Source organism: Oncorhynchus tshawytscha, linkage group LG20 (genome assembly GCF_018296145.1).
Source record: "Oncorhynchus tshawytscha isolate Ot180627B linkage group LG20, Otsh_v2.0, whole genome shotgun sequence".
In the NCBI taxonomy this organism is placed as follows: domain Eukaryota; kingdom Metazoa; phylum Chordata; class Actinopteri; order Salmoniformes; family Salmonidae; genus Oncorhynchus; species Oncorhynchus tshawytscha.
Window position 1 is genome coordinate 13,566,006 of NC_056448.1, and position 16,817 is coordinate 13,582,822.

Sequence of the window (16,817 nt, forward strand, 5' to 3'; positions counted from 1 at the left end):
GGAATAATCTACACAGGGTAAAACGCAGGACAGAGGTCAGCACTGCGGTGGGGTTGATTTGGATCAAATTCATTTGGTAAAAGAGGTGAGTTTGGATTTTACATTGTAGCGAGTTTTCTATAGTGTCAAATTCTCAATAATGTAAGCTAAGCTAATGTTGGCGCAAGCGTTTAACGACAATAACAGAGTTATAATGGTTTGTTAGGCTAATATTATTGAATATTGTAAGAGCATTTATCATTATCTGCTTATATGCCCCCTTTATTTATCCTACAGTTCTGACTTGGTGTACAGGAAAAATACTGTAAGAACGGCCCATGTTCTGAATTCTGCCGCTCGTCATCCCCTTATGCCATAATTTGTACATCTAAATTGTCAGTAGAAACCACATTTGTTTAAGAAAGTCAGCCATATCAGCTATGTTTTTAAAAGGCAGTAAATAAGGCTGAATGAACTGTTTCGCTGCCAGACAAGGTTCCGCTGATAGCCAGGTGTAGCAGTGGTAAGGATTCAGTCCATGGTACTGAAAAGAAAGCTCTGCTGTTGGGACAGCTTTATATAGGCCCTAACAGTGTGGTACACGTTTTGTCATTGTTACAGTGCAATTAATGTATTGTTTAGCGTTGTGTTGTATAGTGGCTTTGCTGGCATGCATTTACATTTTTTTTTATGTTGAGTTTGCCACACCAATATTTACATTCTAAAATCGCCACTGCTTGTGAGGCTCTCCATGCTCATGAGTTGCGTCAATATATTTTCTGCTCACTCAATCTGGTTTTCAAAGTCTCCCTTCCTAACTGTTTTGCACTTGCTGAAACCAACCAAAAAATGGTACCATGGCCAAGTATTCCCAGATGTTCATATAACAGCCAACATTTGGTCAATCGTTTCTGTACGACCAAATTTTGCACGAGGCAAAGGATTAGCCTATAGGCCCCTGTCAATTATTTTCGGTACAGCGGAAAGGGGATTTTTTGCTGCCCCCAAAAAATAATGAATGAAAGGTGACACTGTCCCGCAAAATCATCCCTTTGTCCCGCATTTGGGTATTTTAAATGTGGTCACTCTATACCAGTAACAATTTTAGTATGCAAATCTTGGTGGAGCAAACTCAAGAAGATGCATGCCAGCAAAGCCACTACACAACACAACATTAAATAATACATTAATTGCACTTTAAAGGCCACAAATGGTGCGCACAAACTGTTAGGGCCTAAATAAAGCTGTCCCAACAGCAGAGCTTTCTCTCCAGCACAATACAGTGAATCCTTACCACCGCTACACCTGGCTATCAGTGGAGCCTTGTCTGGCAGCGAAACAATTCATTCAGCCTCGTTTACTGCCTTTTTAAAAAACATAGCTGATATAGCTAACCATATCTCCCTGGCATATAACATAATTTATGCAGCAGCATAAAATACATTTTTGGACTCACCTTGTGTGCGGCGGTCCTTTGTCAGCAAGTTTAGTCATCAAAAAAAAGTTTACAATTGCTAGTTGGACGACCGTTCAAAACAGATTTTTCCAGTCTGGCCTCCCAGTTGCAATGCTTGCGGTTAGCCACTGTCACCGATTCCTTCCAAACAACTCATTGTTGAATTTGCGATATCCAACTTGCTGTTTATGTCCAATGGCTGATATGTATTATCTATAATTTATCTTCATTATTTATCTTCACATGACAAGGATTAAAAAGGATTTGCCAGTAGATTGTCTACTTGGTTTATGGTGATGATGGCTAGCTAAGATTTTGAAAGTATGATGTTCAGCCCAATCAAAGCTACTGTAGATGATTTGGAAATGGCCTTCCAAGAAGGCTCAAGGTCATTGGCCACAAATAAAACGTGATTTTATTTGTGGCCCATGACCTTGAGCCTTCTCGGAAGGGCACTTCTAATGTAACTCTATGGCAGCACCCAAAGGGCTCACATTCTTTATGTCTACTCTTACTAAAGGGGAGGGGGTAATGTAGTGTCCCCATGAGTGACAGAACACTGAGCTAATCACGGTGCAATGCTGAGCCAATCATCCTATTTTCTGCTGGCCAGCCCCACCGCAACAGAAAGCACTGAGCTAGGCTGAAACACCTGCATTTGGAGCTGCCTGTTTGCATGTGGCTTTAATAACTCAATGATCCCCCCCAAAAATGACATTTTTTGCAAACTGATATGTGACACGTATTAATGCCAAAATAACATGCAAAACAGGCAAGCCCCCCCGATTTAAAAAAAGATGACGTCGCCACTGCCCTATGCACAGAAGATGAGTGTTCAACTTCTTGGTCTATGTTCTTGCCTGGTGGGAGAAGACGTCAGTTTATACAGTTCAACAACAAACAACAACAATGACCACATGCATGGAACTGTGACATGTATTTATTTTGTTGAAGTAAGCAACGACAGTCATAACATGTATTCTATAATATGTTACTGTAGAGTAGACTGAGGTGGGAAGCAGAGACAAATGCAGTATGTTGGAAGCCATAGTGACTCTAGCGGTTTGGATAAAGATCAATCCATTCTAGTGGACATTAATTTAGAGAGTTGTGACTGGATAGAGCCAGTCTAAACAGGCATTGACTTGTATTTGGATTTAAAGTGCGTACGAGTAAACAACCGTTTCTAGAGGACACCAGGTATGTCCAGAGCACTCACAAACACATACATCCACACCCACACAACTGTGCACACAGACAGACATAGACAACCACACGAGTGTACAAACAAGTACACACACACTATAAATAATTTATTTAAAACTTTATCTCTGCAGACTATTGTTGAGCTGCAGTAAACAGTCATGTCAGTTAAAAAAAAGATACAAAATAATGCTCAAAATAAACACTGAACAGAACATCTAAAGAGAACAGGTGATGGACACCTGTAACATGCTTCTTCTGATCCTCATATTCACAATTCTGTCCATTTATGTGTGCAAACAGCAGTACAGAGGAAAGAAAAAAGGAATTCATTCATCATCTCAATACTTTTGCCTTTCATTTGAACAAGTAGGGCACATCTTATTTATTTATGGTACGATTCATAAATATAATCTTCCATATAACCAACGGTGGACGATGCACTCGAGAGATCATTCCGTTTTGCTTTGAGAAAAATGGTTAATCTCCTCAGCATCTGTCTCTGGTCACCACTAACACGACCTGACAGAGGAGGCAATCAGTTCATCAGCTGCCCAAACCCTCCCAGACAGACAGACTGTGTGTCCTCTCCCCAGCTCCCAGCCCAGGGCAGCCCGACCCAGAACTCGCCGGCTGAGGCTCACTCAGAGGTTCACAGCCTCATCGGGGCTGCTCTACTTGGAAAATAAAAACTCTTCTTTGATGAATGGGATTCTGGTGAATTAAAACCATCTGTTCTGAAATCAGCGTTTAGTCAATGTTGTGTGTTGTGCAATAAAACACAGCAGCATATTTATGCAAACAAACCCTCCCACTGTGTGATCCAGTCTGCATGTGCTACATGAAAGTACCTCAAATACATAAGAAAAAAACGTACTTGACATTAGAAAGCCAAAACAGTCAGGTGAAATCTAATCTGTCTTGTTCCTGTTGTTTAAGATTCCTTTGCTCATAAATAATGACATTCGGAGGACGACACAGTAACAACGTCACTGCAGTTCCTAGGGTAACAATGTCTGTACCAACAAAAGAACTGTACATTTTCCTGAAACTGTCTTTAGCTCTCTGCAATCGGAACATACAAAGAGACAACACAACACAGTGTTTTCTCCTAGTGGGTGTTTTATGAAATTGGTGACCCCAAGCTTCTCCTGTCATGATGACGCATGCTGACACAGGAGGCAGCACTCAGGGCAAGGTGAGGGTACAGTAGGGTACAAAGATTTGTCAATACACAATGCTGGCTCTGAGCATTCACCTCTCACAGTAGTGCAGAGCCACATTCGTGGATACAACCTTCCCCCCAAGCTTCTCCCCAACACCCCACGCCTCCAGCTCCAGCTTATCCTCATCCTCTTCTCCTTCCTCCTCCTCCCTCTTTCCCCCCTCCTCCTCTTCATACAGGCTGTGTTCTTCAATAGAGGTCTCCAGGGTATAACTACTATAGGCCTGCACCTCACTGTACTCATAGATTGTGGGCAGGCTACTCCGGAGGCCGAAGCGTCTGCGCAGGGCCACTAGGAGAGGCTGTGGCACGGTGAAGATGTCCACGTTGTTGCCCAGGTCCACCCAGGCCAGGCTGGGGAACTGCAGGGGGTTCTTCACCATCTCCGTCAGGTCCTTCAGCACGCCCACCGTCAGACGGTTGCCGTTGATGGCCAGGGTGGTGAGTTTGGGCATGGAGCCCAGGTGGGGTAGCAGCAGGCGCAGGCTCTCATCCTGCAGCTCGGTGAAGCTGAGGTCCACGGCCGACACAGAGTCGCAGTTACTTTGGAGGTAGAAGGCCACCCGGTGGATGTCTCGGCCAGACAGAGGGATGCCAGACAGGTTGACCACATCGTTGGTCAGTTTCTTCTTCAGTGTGGTTTTAAGACTGTGAAAGGAAAGACCAGAGACGGTTAGAAACTACACAGAGAATAGAATTGAAAAGCCAATATTGTTTGCAAGTTGTTTTGGTTCTCAGACTCTAGAGCACAGAATAGCCATTTAGTATACATGATAACAAAGCTGAGACCAAGCATCCTATATTGGCAGTTAGGTATCCTCTAGCGTGCAAAAACAAATTATCTTAACTTAATGATCCTGTCTTTATCGATGTACAGAGAGCCTTGTTATGGGGGACTATGGATGTTGTTTAACTTGACATGGGATCAGAGGTCCCACTGCAACCAGGCAGTAAAAACAGATTATAAGGGAACTGGGAGAATTGTTTTGAGAAGTGTTTTTGGTGAATGTCATATATTCGTGTGTGTTTCTCTCTCTCTCCCTCCCTTCTTCCTTCAGAACAGCCCAAAAAATGACAAAAATGTCACTTTCCACAGGGCATGGCTGACATTGGCTGTACTGTCCCTTTTCCACAGAGCTGTCAGTGGGCAAAGAGGAATCAAACTGGCACTAATGAGAACATGATTTACTCAACTCTATCTCTGCATATAGTAGAAGAGCAATTGGTTTTAAAAGAGGATGGGATCTGTGGTGATGGCAAATTAAGAATATGGCATTTAATGATCATACCAATCTTCAAATGACTGGACTAGTGAAATAAAAAATAAAAGTGTATGGATAGTTCCAAGTGTATGGAGAGTTCCAAGTGTATGGAGAGTTCCAAGTGTATGGAGAGTTCCAAGTGTATGGAGAGTTCCAAGTGTATGGAGAGTTCCAAGTGTATGGAGAGTTCCAAGTGTATGGAGAGTTCCAAGTGTATGGAGAGTTCCAAGTATATGGAGAGTTCCAAGTGTATGGAGAGTTCCAAGTGTATGGAGAGTTCCAAGTGTATGGAGAGTTCCAAGTGTATGGAGAGTTCCAAGTGTATGGAGAGTTCCAAGTATATGGAGAGTTCCAAGTATATGGAGAGTTCCAAGTGTGGTAATACTGGACCTTTGACACTGTCATGGTGAATAATCACATCCCTCACTAGCTCTGAGACTAGGCAGAATAGAAGCACTAAACAAAAACCTGCTCCCTGCCATAGTCTGATTAAAAATTCATTTGAAAGCTCCGAGGCAGCTGTACCGTGCGGAGGTGGCACTGGAGTGCAGGACTCTAGATGTGCCATGGAAGAATATGTTATGGATTTGGGGAGAGGGTTGAGCTCCTTTCTCTAGCCTCCAGTAGGACATTACAGTAGGAGGAAGTCAGGGGGAGGAAGTCTTTAAAACAATTGACAATGATAATGTGGGAATGGAGAGAGATTTACATACACACACAGCATTTGTGTAGTTCGCTGGGAGGATGTACTAGGTTACACTCCAGACGTGTATACATTAGCCCTTCTCTCCTCTTAGTCAGTCCTGCTTGCCTGGGGGTTTGAACCCCCTCTCCTCTTAGTCAGTCCTGTTTGCCTGGGGTTTGAACCCCATCTCCTCTTAGTCAGTCCTGTTTTCCTGGGGTTTGAACCTCCTCTCCTCTTAGTCAGTCCTGCTTGCCTGGGGTTTGAACCCCCTCTCCTCTTAGTCAGTCCTGTTTGCCAGGGGTTTGAACCCCATCTCCTCTTAGTCAGTCCTGCTTGCCTGGGATTTGAACCTCCTCTCCTCTCCCCTCCTGCTCCTAGGTTGTGTGGGAGCAGGAGCTTCATAAATGGGCTGCCTGTGGTCCTCACATCTGTCAGCCTCTCTGCTCTGGAGCAGCCAGGGAAAGGCCTGCAGCAGCTAACTGGAGCTCAGATTTGTGAAGTTATTGATTCCTCGAGTGGGCTATAATTCAACTCCCTCTCTCTACTTCCTACTCTCGCTTTCCCTCCTTCCCTCGATCATCATCCATCCCGCTCTCCCTTCCTCTGCAATCCCCGTCTGGGCTGTTTCAGGTTATTTTGCTCTGTATGTTGTAAGATCTATTTTTATCTTGCTACCCTTTTCTCTCTAACAACCCCTAAGGATTAGAATGGCAAGCTGATTTCCCCACAGAAATATAAGGTGTACTCTGCACCACCTCTATATGGTAATTAACGTCATTGGCATTGACTGGTTGCTCCTTCACTCTCCCCTCTAAATGCCAGGGAGCCCCATCTGTCTCTCCCTAGCTCTCCTCAGCAGAGTTGCTCTGGGGCTTTTGCTTTGTGCAAGATCTGCAAGATGTAGGCTACACTTTCTGAGCCAACAGAGCCATGCATCAACTTTCGTTTTGTGTTGTTCTGTATTTTGGCAGCTTGAGGGCTCAGAGGATGTGGGTATTTCCCAGTTCCTGCTGGAGCAGCCTGCTTTCTCTCCTCATTGTGTGGGCGGAAAGAGATAGGAAAGAGAGAAGGGGGAGTAGAGCGAAGGGGGGATAGGAAGAGAGAAAAAGAGAGTACAGAGAAAGAGCGAGAGAGCGAAAGAGTGAGAGAGAGATAAATAAAGAAGGAAAGAAAGAGCCTGTTCCAGTTCCACTGCGACGGGGCGTGTGGGTGGTGTAGGGCAATATTCTCTGTACTATTGTTTTAATGAGGCTGAGAAGCAGAGACGGTCTCAGACCGCCATCCAAATCCACTGCCTCCTAGCAAGGTGGGCAGAATGCCACCCACAGGCCTAGGGCTCCGCTTGGTTCAGACTTATGGGCACAACCAACCTTTCTCACTGCCCGTTACCATGAAAAGATAAAATAACTACAAATGTCTCTCTTGTTCTAATTTAATGCACCCACTTTGCCTGTGGCCAGCAGTATCATTTTACTTGGACCTGCAAGTTTCTACAACATAAACAAAGGACTTCAAAGGCAGCCAGATTCTGTCTGCATAATAAGCAAGATGATGCATCTCAAGAACACTGAGCTTTTCCTGTATTAGGTCTCATTTAAGAGCAAATGAGCGAGGGATATCCATCTATCCACTCTGGCAAAAGGGATTTGATTATGCAGCACAGGAACCTAAATGAGAATGGAGTCCCCTTCGTAAAGATATTAGCTGGTTAAGTCCCTTATTTAGGGGACTTTGAGCAGTTCTGAACCGGTTCCGGACAACATTTTTGTGTACAGAGCTCTCTGTGAACGGCGCAACATCAATTGCTGTGAACTCCGTGAAAGCTCTGGTTGTCCCTCATCTCATGCCGCTCTCCGCTTTCAGCTGAGATGCAGTATGTGAAATCTGACACCTCATTTACATAGGAAGCGACACGTCACATTTTCTGGCATAGCCAGACAAATGATCGATTTCCTCTGGCTGTGAACCTTGCAGCTCCGCTTGCAATACTGCATATGAAAAGGAGCCTAGCGATTACAGATAAAGTGGTCTCATCTCGTTGTAATGTTCTCAGATGGATTTAGAGCTCACAACATGAAGAACTACCAAATAATTTCGTCAAATTGAAACAAGACCACTTTCTCTTGGTCACAGAGGGATGAAATCCCTTTGTGCTTAAAGCTAAAATGATATCGAGTCATCAGCCATTTGAATGGCGAGAGATGGTGAGATGTTAGCATGTCTTGGGGGTATGATCTTTGACCCTCTTCTCACTCATCCTTATTCACGATTCATTGAGGATTATCCATAATCATGGTAGCATTCACATTAATGTAGCAGTGTTTAGAAACATATTATATTCTTATTTACAATAAAAGTGACTACATAATTACACAATACATTATTTACGATTCATTTCTATTGGGCACAACATAATCTGAAACACAACCAACATTTCTGCAGTTCGCTGGTAGGATGTACTACAGTGGTTCGTCCTTGAAAAGTTGCAGCGTACTGCGGCACAGCTTGCATGGTGCCGCAGAATTCTATGGCACATTATTTAAGTGCCAACTACTGGTAACATTAATGCTAGTTAGTGCTAGTTTCACCACCAGAGGGCATCTTTGAGAAGCATTTGATAGCCTTCAAATCAAATCAAATTTATTTGTCCTATACTCATGGTTAGCAGATGTTAATGCGAGTGTAGCAAAATGCTTGTGCTTCTAGTTCCGACAATGCAGTAATAACCAACAAGTAATCTAACCTAACAATTCCAAAACTACTACCTTATACACACAAGTGTAAAGGGATAAAGAATATGTACATAAAGATATGAATGAGTGATGGTACAGAATGGCATAGGCAAGATGCAGTAGATTGTATCGAGTACAGTATATACATATGAGATGAGTAATGTAGGGTATGTAAACAAAGTGGCATAGTTTAAAGTGGCTAGTGATACATATATTACATAAAGATGCAGTAGATGATATAGAGTACAGTATATACATATACATATGAGATGAATAATGTAGGGTATGTAAACATTATATTAAGTAGCATTGTTTAAAGTGGCTAGTGATATATTTTACATCAATTTCCATCAATTCCCATTATTAAAGTGGCTGGAGTTGAGTCAGTGTGCTGGCAGCAGCCACTTCAATAGTGGCTGTACTAGAGAATTTAAAACCTTTTTTGTAATAACATAGTATATGGGACTGATTTAAAGAAGTTTTGCTTCATTAATTTGATTCAAATTATGGTCTTTCTAACCCTCTGGGTTTCCATTAGGATAGATCGGAAAATATGGCGCTGTATAACGTGACATTCGGGAGTAGGCTACAGTACTTGGCTTTTTTAGCTAAAGAATCTCCGTGTTGTGCGGGCATGTGGGAGGCAGGGGTTCAATTCCGTGATGCGGAGGAAGGACTAGGCTGTCCTTGTAAATAAGAATTTGTTCTTAACTGACTTGCCTAGTTAAGTAAAGGTTGCACTAGGAGCATAACATTTATACACCCTAATTTTATAATTGTAGTATAACCAATATTCAAAGAGAGATTCAGTGAAAATAAAAATCTCATTGATTTATCAAAACCAGCAGCGCAAAACAGTGCTAAAATAGTTGAAGGCACGGTTATCTGTAGCAACACATTTTGCATTGCGATGTGGTGACGGGGGCTCCACTCCGGAGAAAAGTATCAAAATACAGAGAGGTGCTGGTAAAGGTATATTGTCCTGCTAATTGCCCATAATGGCTATTAAAAGCAAAAAAAAAGCATAAAGATGCCATTATTAGTTACATTGTTTTAGTTTGAATGTGCAGGCTGGCGCTAAGCACAGCCGGAATGTTTCCCTAGTCAGTGCCATTATTAGTGCAATGCCCCATAAAGTGCTGCTCTGTGCTACCAGTGTGGCGGGGTGGGGGTCCACCCTCCCTCCCCCTCCATTCCCCATGGGCTAGGTCTGTCTTCTGTGCGCGGCTCTGTGGCCCATCCCGTGCCCCCTGCCCTTGTGCCTTGAACCTCGTGTGTTTTCAGTGGATACAGCTGGAGAACTGCAAGGCAAAACCATTGTGCGCCACTCGGGAGCCATGATATATTGTCCTGCTAATAACAGGTGTCACGTTCTGACCTTTATTCCTTTGTTTTGTCTTTATTTAGCATGGTCAGGGCGTGTGTTGGGGTGGGCAGTCTGTGTTAGTTTTTCTATATTTTCTATTTCTGTGTTTGGCCTGATATGGTCCTCAATCAGAGGCAGCTGTCTATCGTTGTCCCGTATGAGAACCATATTTAGGTAGCCTGTTTTCCTTTGTGTTTTGTGGCTGGTTATTTTCAGTCTTTGTGTGTCTGTACCAGATTGAACTGTTTCGGTTTTCACTTTGTTGTTTTGTTTTTGAAGTGTTCAGTTTCATTAAAAGAAAGATGAACACTTACCACGCTGCGCTTTGGTCCAATCCTTCTTTCACCTCTGAATGCAGGTACAACAGGGTTAGTCATAAATCTGTGAAAATATCCAATGGGCTTTTATATAATTCTAAATGAATAATAATAATAATCGCTTTGTTTAAAAAATAACATTATTTCGGAGATTTGTTTTCAAATAACGGAAAATGAGTGAGAAAAAGGCCATGCGGTGAGACATTGTTACTAGTTTGTAAATAAAGCCAGTTTGTTATTTAGAAGTATTTATGCTAACATCTCACCATTACCAATAACAGAGACGCCATTCATGTAATCATTGCGTGCTAGGAATATGGGACCAAATACTAACATTTTGTGTCAATAATTTGGAACCCCACCGTGTTTTTATTACTTCTGAAACAAATGTCTTTCTCTGAGCAATTAGTATAATCAAATATAACTCGAAAGCACTTCAATAATTTCAAGCCCTATTTTGTTGAATAGGAAAAAAAAATCATACGATTTTCACATTTTCATATTTGTACTGTGTTCTTGAGCTTCTGTCCTCAAAAGTGACTACACCTCAGCAATTCAATCTTTCTGGCAGTATAAGCATTACTTGGTATTGTTTACGGCCCTCTCATGATAAAAAAAATGATTGGTTATGTCTATTTATGTGGAAATCTACATTTTGATATTACATTTAACAGGTTAACATTTAACAGCTGCTCTGGCTGATTGCCTTTCATAGCTGTTCTTTCCTATAGGAAATAATCCTCTTTTTAATATGGATGTCTATGAGCACTCATTCTCATTATATGACAATCTATGTTATCTATTGAGGAATAGGGCTGTAGAGTCTACGGTAAAATATCCTCAAACACTGGTGTATAAAGCTGAGACGGTAGGCCAGAACTAAAGACAGATCTTTATCAGCTTCAAAAGCTCTGAACAAACAATCCATTCAGTGAAATAGGGCGAGGCCATCACCTGTGATTTAGTGTCAGTTTAAACAGCTCTGGGTTGAGATCATACAGGCTAAGTTATGGCAACATCCATTTCAAGACCTGCCGCCACAAATCCAGAGATTTACAGAGCGGGCCGCGACAGCACAGATAGCATGACGTCAACTCATGTCTCAGCCAGAGGAGCTCTCTTCATGCAACCCCTATTCCCTATTTCAGCGCACATCAGCATTCATGTAAATTTGTATTCAGGATGTTGGTTAGCATGTGTATTTGTGTACTGTGTAAGTGTTGCTTTTGAACTCTGGTAGTTGAGTTCATTCTGGTCACTTAAAACTCTTCCTGGCTGTGGTGATAGCAACTCCAGTAAAGACCTTAGCGGACTCATTGATTTATTTCTTTACCTTCACCCTTTCTCATCCTCTCCTTTAATCTCTACCACACTGCTACTGTCTGTCAGGGTCATTTTAGACCCATTGGGGCTAATGGCTATGTTCAGTGTAGCTGCTCTCCTGGTGGACAGAAGGTAAGTGGTCATAAGCATTGGCCTTCTTTGTCCCACCCAATTATTTCTCCCTGGGAAAGCCCTGGCACGACTTAACTCTCTCAAGGTACGCAACCTATCTTGAAATGGGAAGGTGGGGGATGAACATTTCTGTCACCACTAAAAACTTGATTTGGAAAGATATGTGGTGAACTTTTACCAGACACTTTTCGCACAACACCTAAAGCGTCTGGGGGTGGGTGGTGAGTGATACATGCAAATGTCGAGGGAATCTTGAAATCTGTCCAACCACATAGAATACACATTCCCCTTCATCTACCCCCATAAATCAGCATAGAGAGCCTGGGAGTAAAGTTATAGTGTTTCAGTGGATATAAACTTAATTCCTACTGACCAGTTTTTGTGCACTTCAATATCCAAATCTACTCTAAATGGTGGGATGACTCAGTCTCATATGGTAAATGTAAGGAGTTGCCGTGATGGATGTGGACTTACAGAAACTCAGACTTAGTCATTTACCAGACACTCTTATCCAGAGCGACTTACAGGAAAATTTTGGGTTAAGTGCCTTGTTCAAGGGCACAGACAGATTTTTCACCTAGTCGGCTCAGGGATTCAGACCTGTGACCTTTTGATTACTGGCCCAACACTCTTAACTGTTAGGCTACCTGCCAGCATAGCAGGTCACTCCAGCAATATGCTCGAAAAGGTGCTCAGGCATAAATAATATGCACTATGTGAGTCTCTCAGGGAACTGGGAAGAGGGTCTAACTAGGTAATACTAATTAGAATCCTCCAGGCGGTTACACTTCAGCTGAGCAATGCAAAGACACACGTGACTCATGTCAGCCGAATTAAATAAAGGCTTTTGAGAAATATTGGATGTGGATGCTATCCCAGAGGCCCGGTGGATCCAGCTTGATTAATGTCTGCTTCATCAACGCTTTGGTCCTGAGTTGTTTATTCAGGATATGGGTATCTGTATTATACATGATGGATGGACTGGGCATCTGTATTATACATGATGGATGGTCTGGTTATCTGTATTATACATGATGGATGGTCTGGGTATCTGTATTATACATGATGGATGGACTGGGTATCTGTATTATACATGATGGATGGTCTGGTTATCTGTATTATACATGATGGATGGTCTGGGTATTATTTAACTAGGCAAGTCAGTTAAGAACAAATTCTTATTTTCAATGACGGCCTAGGAACAGTGGGTTAACTGCCTGTTCAGGGGCAGAACGACAGATTTGTACCTTGTCAGCTCGGGGATTTGAACTTGCAACCTTCCGGTTACTAGTCCAACACCACTAGGCTACCCTGCCGCCCCATTATACATGATGGATGGTCTGGGTATCTGTATTAAACGTGATAGATGGTCTGGGTATCTGTATTAAACATGATGAATGGTCTGGGCATCTGTATTAAACATGATGAATGGTATGGGTATCTGTATTATACATGATGGATGGTCTGGATATCTGTATTAAACATGATGGATGGTCTAGGTTGGCTGAGCCTTGTGAGAACCAGGGCTTTCTGCTAACTAATCTATTCTTTCAACACCAAACCAGGTATGTAATTCTCTCGTTGTTCTGTATGTTGTTCTTTCTTTCAGTCTGTGTCATGGTTATTGGCGGAGAGAGGGCACAGATTCCCAGGCCTGGGTGGTTTTAAGAGGAGACACCACAGAGAAGCTTTTCAGAGTGAAAATATTTGACAACATTTTAGTACTGCTGCTGGGCCCGTTGCACAAATGGATGTGCATACAGTGATTTAGAACTTCGCCACAGGGCCTTGGAAGCTAACATTCAGCAACATGTTTGGTTTGAGCCAAGCTATCATTCCGATTGGGCACGCATATGAACATACACACACAGGCTTTCACCCCTAAACCCACCGCTAAGTAAGTCTCTTCCAACAGCCTCTGAAGGAGTCCTATCCTCCCACCAACCCTTCATGATCCAGCTCTATGAGACCCCCCAGGCTTCTCCACAGGTGTATGCCAGGGTGCTTTAATTAGCCCAGAGAAGGGCACTGAGGTCTCAGAGGGAGGGGAGGAGCAGACTGTATCAGTGCCAACCAACGCCTCCTTCCCTCCACTAATACGCCAATCAGCCACTTCTCATGGGCCCTCCTGACACCAGCATGCCACCGGGTTCCCCTAACACAGGCTGGAGTGGCAGCTCAGCTCAGTGTGCAACGACACGCATCACAACACAACAACGTGAGGGATCAGAACACAACATGAAGGAACACACGTACAATAACACAATTCAAGGTAAAGCAAAGCCATGAACTTTAAACCGTAATAACCTTTCTCCCACACTCGCTGTTTCCCTTGCTCTCCTGCCTAATAGGATCTACTGTATCTGTACTAAGTTCACAAAGTTAGTTTTTTTCATTGAATGTATAAAGTGAATCATTAATAAAGTGAATAATTGACAGTTGCTTACTCAGTATCTGGAGCTACAAAACCCAGGATCATTGTTATTCTAACTTCCGCGACGCATATAAGGCCCTCCCCCGCCCTCCTTTCGGAAAAGCTGACCACGACTCCATTTTGTTGCTTCCAGCCTACAGACAGAAACTAAAACAAGAAGCTCCCGCGCTCAGGTCTGTTCAACGCTGGTCCGACCAATCTGATTCCACGCTTCAAGACTGATCACGTGGATTGGGATATGTTCCGCATTGCGTCCAACAACAACATTGACGAATACGCTGATTCGGTGAGCGAGTTCATTAGAAAGTGATTCGGCGATGCTACACCCACATTCCCAAACCAGAAACTGTGGATTGATGGCAGCATTCGTGTGAAACTGAAAGCGCAAACCACTGCTTTTAACCAGGGCAAGGTGACCGGAAACATGACCGAATACAAACAGTGTAGCTATTCCCTCCGCAAGGCAATCAAACAAGCTAAGTGTCAGTATAAAACAAGTAGAGTCACAATTCAATGGCTCAGACACAAGAGGTATGTGGCAGGGTCTAGAGTCAATCACGGATTACAAAAAGAAAACCAGCCTAGTCGCGGACCCGGATGTCTTGCTCCCAGACAGACTAAATAACTTTTTTGCTCGCTTTGAGGACAATACAGTGCCACTGACACGGCCCGCTACCAAAACCTGCGGGCTTTCCTTCACTGCAGCCGACGTGAGTCAAACATTTAAACGTGTTAACCCTCGCAAGGCTGCAGGCCCAGACGTCATCCCCAGCCGTGTCCTCAGAGCATATGCAGACCAGCTTGCTAGTGTGTTTACGGACATATTCAATCAATCCTTATCCCAGTCTGCTGTTCCCACATGCTTCAAGAGGGCCACCATTGTTCCTGTTCCCAAGATAGCTAAGGTAACTGAGCTAAATGACTACCGCCCCGTAGCACTCACTTCTGTCATCATGAAGTGCTTTGAGAGACTAGTCAAGGACCATATCACCTCCACTCTACCTGACACCCTAGACTCACTCCAATTTGCTTACCGCCCCAATTTGTTCCACAGACGACGCAATCGCAACCACACTGCACACTGCTCTAACCCATCTGGACAAGAGGAATACCTATGTGAGAATGCTGTTCATCGACTACAGCTCAGCATTTAATACCATAGTACCCTCCAACTCAATCATCAAGTTTGCGGACAACACTACAGTGGTAGACTTGACTACCAACAACGACGAGACGGCCTACATGGAGGAGGTGAGGGCCCTCGAAGTGTGGTGTCAGGAAAATAACCTCACACTCAACGTCAACAAAACAAAGGAGATGATTGTGGACTTCAGGAAACAGCAGAGGGAGCACCCCCCTATCCACATCGACGGGACAGTAGTGGAGAGGGTAGTAAGTGAAGTTCCTCGGCGTACACGGACAAACTGAATTGGTCCACCCACACAGACAGCGTTGTGAAGAACGGCGCAGCAGCATCTCAAGAAATTCGGCTTGTCACCAAAAGCACTCACAAACTTCTACAGATGCACAATCGAGAGCATCCTGCCGGGCTGTATCACTGCCTGGTACGGCAACTGCTCCGCCCACAACCGTAAGGCTTTCCAGAGGGTAGTGAGATCTGCACAACGCATCACCGGGGGCAAACTACCTGCCCTCCAGGACACCTACACCAACCGATGTCACAGGAAGGCCATAAAGATCATCAAGGACAACAACCACCCAAGCCACTGCCCCGCTATCATCCAGAAGGTGAGGTCAGTACAGGTGCATCAAAGCAGGGACCGAGAGACTGAAAAACACATCAGACTGTTAAACAGCCACCACTAACATTGAGTGGCTGCTGCCAACATACTCACTCAACTCCAGCCACTTTAATAATAGAAATTGATGGAAATTGATGTAAAAAATGTATCACTAGCCACTTTAAACAATGCCACTTAATATAATGTTTACATACCCTACATTACTCATCTCATATGTATATGTCTATACTGTACTCTATATCATCTACTGCATCTTGCCATCTTTATGTAATACATGTATAACTAGCCACTTTAAACTATGCCACTTTATGTTTATATACCCTACATTACTCATCTCATATGTATATACTGTACTCGATACCATCTACTGCATCTTGCCTATGCCGTTCTGTACCATCACTCATTCATATATCTTTATGTACATATTCTTTATCCCTTTACACTTGTGTGTATAAGGTAGTAGTTGTGGAATTGTTAGGTTAGATTACTCGTTGGTTATTACTGCATTGTCGGAACTAGAAGCAAAAGCATTTCGCTACACTTGCATTAACATCTGCTAACCATGTGTATGTGACAAATACAATTTGATTTGATTTGATTTACAGGTGTTAAGACATATTTCTGTGCGCATGTATTCTACACTCTTAGAAAAATCTTGTGCTATCTATAACATAAAAGGGTTGTTTGGCTGTCCTCATAGGAGAACCCTTTGAAGAACCATTTTCTGGTTCCAGGTAGAACCCATTTGGGTTCCATGTAGAACCCTTTCCACTTAGTGTTCTACATGGAACCCAAAAGAGTTCAACCTGGAACCAAAGAGTTATCCTATGGGGACAGCCAAAGAGCCCCTTTGGAACCCTTTTTTCTAAGAGTGTATGAAAAAACAAAAACTATTCCAGAAGTGTATTATTTGCCATGTTTTCAGTTTCCATGGAAAAGA

General features: G+C 43.2%; 1 protein-coding gene across 1 annotated transcript in view; it reads right to left on the bottom strand.

Moving 5' to 3' along the window:
* Nucleotides 1-2,357: 2,357 nt before the first annotated feature.
* lrrc75bb (leucine rich repeat containing 75Bb) overlaps nt 2,358-16,817 on the bottom strand; it is a 52,499-nt gene continuing 38,039 nt past the window's right edge. Inside the window, exon 4 of the mRNA XM_024380672.2 lies at nt 2,358-4,511. Within this exon, the coding sequence (XP_024236440.1) occupies nt 3,893-4,511 (619 nt within the window). The 3' untranslated portion in view covers nt 2,358-3,892. The remainder of the gene's footprint in view (nt 4,512-16,817) is intronic.